This window comes from Monodon monoceros, unplaced genomic scaffold (genome assembly GCF_005190385.1).
Source record: "Monodon monoceros isolate NGI ecotype Baffin Bay Population unplaced genomic scaffold, NGI_Narwhal_1 Super_Scaffold_5, whole genome shotgun sequence".
Lineage (NCBI taxonomy): Eukaryota > Metazoa > Chordata > Mammalia > Artiodactyla > Monodontidae > Monodon > Monodon monoceros.
In genome coordinates this window covers 100,537,134-100,541,607 of record NW_021703782.1, presented here as the reverse complement: position 1 = coordinate 100,541,607, position 4,474 = coordinate 100,537,134, and the positions used below count along the sequence as shown (strand labels likewise).

General features: G+C 54.1%; 1 protein-coding gene across 17 annotated transcripts in view; it reads right to left on the bottom strand.

Moving 5' to 3' along the window:
• Window positions 1–4,474, bottom strand: part of DAB2IP (DAB2 interacting protein) — a 165,807-nt gene that overhangs the window by 2,886 nt on the left and 158,447 nt on the right. For 14 of the 17 annotated variants that reach the window (XM_029201672.1, XM_029201677.1, XM_029201679.1 and 11 more), the window contains 2 exons: window positions 1,430–1,517; window positions 7–582 (listed from right to left, as the gene is read on the bottom strand). In XM_029201672.1, coding sequence (XP_029057505.1) covers window positions 415–582; window positions 1,430–1,517 — 256 coding nt within the window. In that variant the 3' untranslated portion in view covers window positions 7–414. Of the gene's footprint in view, window positions 1–6; window positions 583–1,429; window positions 1,518–4,474 lie in introns of those variants that run through there. The other 3 variants (XM_029201675.1, XM_029201678.1, XM_029201676.1) reach the window with 1 other exon arrangement.

Sequence of the window (4,474 nt, the reverse complement as noted above, 5' to 3'; positions counted from 1 at the left end):
TGCCTGGCAGTCCTGGGGAGGGGAAGCCACGAGAGTAGGCCCCTGGCTCTCCGACCCTCCAGCTCTCCGGGCAGCTCCCTCCCTGGGGAGGGGTTGGGGGTACATGCACTCAGCCAGGTCAAGGAGGAAAGGTGACGCACACCAAATTCAACACCCGACAGAAACATTGCGCAGCCCCTGTGCCTGCTCCCCAGCCTGCAGTCTCTCGGGCCTGCACCGAACGCGCTTCTCGGGGAGCGGGCCGCTGTGCCCCGGCACGCTGCATCAGTCTCTCGCGGCTCCCTCTGCGGCCGCCTCCTGGACCGCGGCTGGAGGGAGGCGCCAAGCCTCGGCCTCTTGCCCCTGCGCTGGGGCCGCTCCTCCCCAGGCCGAGACCCTGCCCTGGGCCACCATGGTCCTCCCTCCTCGGGCAGGTTAACAACTGCTGCTGTTTCTGAACTCGCCGTTCTCAGTAATCTGCAATTTGGTGGGGTTGGTGGGGGAGATGCCGTTACGGGCTTGCATGCTGTACCTCTCTTTCAGCTGTGTCAGGGCGCTCATGAGGCGGGCGTTGGCGGCATCCAGGGAGGCGATGCGCTTCTCCTGTGGGCAAACAGGGCATCAGCTGGGGTCGCGGAATGGCCTCCTGGGCCAAAGGGGGTCCGTGCCGGAAAGGGATCTCCCTGGAGCTGTGTCCACCTACAAGAAGCGCTGGGAGGGGAAAGGCAGGGGGCCTGGAGGATACCACGTGTGAAGGATGGGAAAGGCACCGAGGCGGCAGTGGTCCTGCTGGGGAGGAGGCGGTCTTGCCATCATGGACCAACACCTCCTTGCGCCCGCCTTACTCATGTCTCTACCTCATCACCTGCTTCTCACCCAAAGGGAGCAGCCCCAGCAGTGTCGGGCACAAGCTTGTTCACGTGTGTGTGCACTGGTGTGTACAACACAGAGGCCACAGCTACCAGTCAGCCTGTGCAGTTTCCAGACTGAGCAAGCCCTGGGCCTGGAGAGGAAAAGGGCGCAGACCCGGGTGAAGGAGACTGGAGGCCAGTCTCTTAACTGTCTCCCCCTCTCCATGCAGTTGGGAAGCCACAGCTCTGAACAAGAGCTCCTTTGCTCCCTCTCTCCCAAGCCTGCTGTCACCCCCAGCCTTTCCCATTCCCCTCCCAACAGTTTCCACTCTTTGGTCAGAACCCTTGGTGAAAGGCAATACCCACCAAGCTGCCCCTGCAAGGGAGGAGTTGCCCCGCCCTTTTCATAGCCTGTCCTAGTGAGCTTGTGGTCCACCGAGACCCTCAAGTCTGACTTCTTGGAGCAGAGATCCCGATCTCCTATCCTCCTTAGCTTCTGCAGTGGGGTATGACTGAGGATGTGAAGAAACCAAAGTCACCCCCTCCTTATCCCAGGTCCTTTAACACCCGTGGCTGACCAAAAGGCCAGAGCCCCACACCTGGGCATCAATGATCTTCTGTTTGGAGTCTACAGCTGCTTGCATCTCCGCGTGGTCCTTCTTCAGCTCCTCCTCCACTGACATCAACCTGTTACCAGAGACAAGGACAGTCAGGCTGGCATTTGAGGGTGCAAGTGAGGAGGTGAGTGCGGGGCCTGGTGGGAACAAACCATCACCCCTGCACAAAGGGGGCATACTAGGAGAGCCCCTCCTTGGGCCATAGACTCACCTCCCACACTGCCTGGGACACAGGCCCTCCAGCTGGCCCCCGACAACTGACACAGGCTGAGCCTGCTCCTTCCTTATGCTTCACCCGCCCCAGATTCTGTTCCCAAATCCCCAGAAGTCCCTGGGGCTGCCCCTTTCCTGGTGTTCTTCCAGGAGCCACAGGGGTGGGAGTGGGTGTTAGATCCTCACCACACCCCAGAGCCAGGCAGGTGGTGTAACATCATGAGACCTGTGGTTTGAGTGGGAAACAAAGGCCCTGCAAGGCTCTAGAGCTTTCTCCACCCACCCCGTATTCACTGAGGCTGTGCCGGGCACTCGAGGTGGCAAGATGAAGTTGCAAGGCAGTAGGGACACAGGCAGGGAGAAGGTAACCACGCTCTGCAGTGGGCAGCTTGTGGGCCATGGGGACAGAGAACAGGAAGCGGCTGGCTGTCTTGGGGGTGGGGGTGGACGCACTGAACTGGACAGCTGAAGGACAAGCAAGGCCTGCCGCCTGGGTAATGAGCAGGGAAGACGCGAGGAACACGATCCACAGAAGCTCAGAACTGGGGCCAGCGGGGGCCTGTGGCCAGCTGCTCCTTCCCTGAGACCCTTCCAGGTCTCAGCCTGCTTGTCTCCCACGTACCTGTCAGTCACTGCGGATCACTCCCATCTTCCTACTCTCTTCCTTCAGCTTTCAGACCCCATGCTCTCTGGGTTTGCATCCTAGCTCCCAGGCCACTGCTCTGCAGAGGCCTTGTCCTGTCTGCCCCTAGGCTGTCAGGGCTCCACAGGGCTCTGCCTCAGCCGGCCACTCTTCCTGCTCTACACTCTTCTCAGAGGAGTTCACCTACTGCTTTATTTCCGTCTCTACCCGCACAACTTCTCCAGAGCAGCAGAGCATCTAACCCCCAGGCGAGCACTTCGTCCATTTCACAGTAGATGCACAGGGAGGTCAACGGTGCTGGGGCAGGTACCACAGAGGGCTGTCGTGAAACGCCAATGGGATCAGGGGTTGAGGAGGAAGGGGTGTGGGCTCACGCCGAGGGGAAGTTCCTTGTCATAGGTAGGTACGTCACTGAGCAAAGCCTGTGAGAAGCAGGAGTGGGAGGCATGGAGGAAGGGGGAGAGACTTCTGCTCCCAGCTATGGTGGAATAACAAACAGGCACTGGATTTAACCTCCTGCCCTAAGAAACAAACAAACTAGAAAACTGGACAAAATATACGAAAACAGAGGTTTCCAGACACTGAAAAGCAGGCAGTGCAGTACAGTGTGGCGACCCCTAAGAGAAGGGAACACACGAAGCGAGCCCTGCCCACTGCTGGCAGTGTCCCGGCAAGCAACGGAGGGAAGGGGTCACGTGGAGTCAAGGAGACCCTGGGAGGATGGAAGGGTGGGGGTGGGGGAGCCAAGCTTTTGGGGGGCAGTACCAGAGAGGAGAAAATGCAGAGAGGACTCTACCTATCTCCTGAGGGGTCCCCCTGGGGCTTTGGCTGAGGACCGCTCTGCACGCTTGTGAGAAAATAGCCGGCCTGCGGCAAGAGCCATCGGAAAGGAGTACACAAAACCACCCCAGGAATAGTTCATGATCCCTCTAGGCAGTGTGGAAAAGCACACTAACACAGGAGGCATCACGTAGAATCCCCAGCAGGAAAGTCCTCAACAGTGAAGCCAGATGAGGCCTAGGCTAAAGCCTGTCCAGGACCCACCCCAACGAAGTTTAAAAGTGAGCCTCCAAAGAATCAAACTGATTCTTCCAACGTCACTGTGTCCCAGAACAAAGCCCCCAGATATTGAGAGGAACACAACACATCCAACAGCTACGTGAAAATCACAATGTCTGGCATCCAACCCCAAATCATCAAGCACGCAGAGAAGCAGGAAAACAAAACCAACACATGACCAGGAGGAAAAGCAATAAAAACAGACTCAGAAGATGTCAGATGATAGAATTAGTAGACGAGGACGTTAATACAACTGTTATAAATATATTCTACACGTTCAAGAAAACAGAGGAATGCGTGAGCATGATGAGAAAAGAAATGGATGGGATTTAAAGAAAACTGAAAACTCAGGGGCAAAAATACGACACCCGAAATGAAAAAATACTGGATAGGATTAACGGCAGATTAGACGCTTAAGAAGAAACGATCAGTGAACTTGAAGACACTGCAACAATCTAAAATAAAACACAGGAAAAAGTTGAAAAAAGGGCAACAGCAGAGCATCAGTAAGATGTGGGACAACGTAAAGCAGCCTAATGTATATGCAATTAAAGTCCCAGAAAACAGACTAAGGAGGCAGAACCCCACACCCACAGATCCAAGAGCTCAACAAACCCATGAAGAAAAATGTCAAGGCACTTCATAATCAAGTTGCTGGCAATGGATGATAAAGAAAAAAACTGTAAATCAGCCAGAAGAAAAAGATACTATCAGAGTCCCTATGATCACAGCCTGGGTAAGGGAAAAATTAGGTCCACTGCTAGTTTTCGTAAATAGCCACACCACGCACATGCTTCTGCTAGAACAGCGGAGTTTTAGCATATTAGTTACACAGTTGCGATAGACACCATATGGCCTGCAAAGTCTAAACATTTATTATCTGCCCCTTTACAGAAGGTTTCTAACCCCTGCCCTAAAGTGACAACAAGATACAGCTAATATGCCAATAAAGGAGATAAAGTGGAATCATAAAAAATACTCAATCTAAAAGGGGGCAGGAAAAGGAACAAAACAGATGGTACAAATAGAAAACAAGTAGCAAAATAATAAGTTTAAATGTAATTATATTGACAATTACATTAAATGTAAATAGTCTAAACATTCCAATTAAA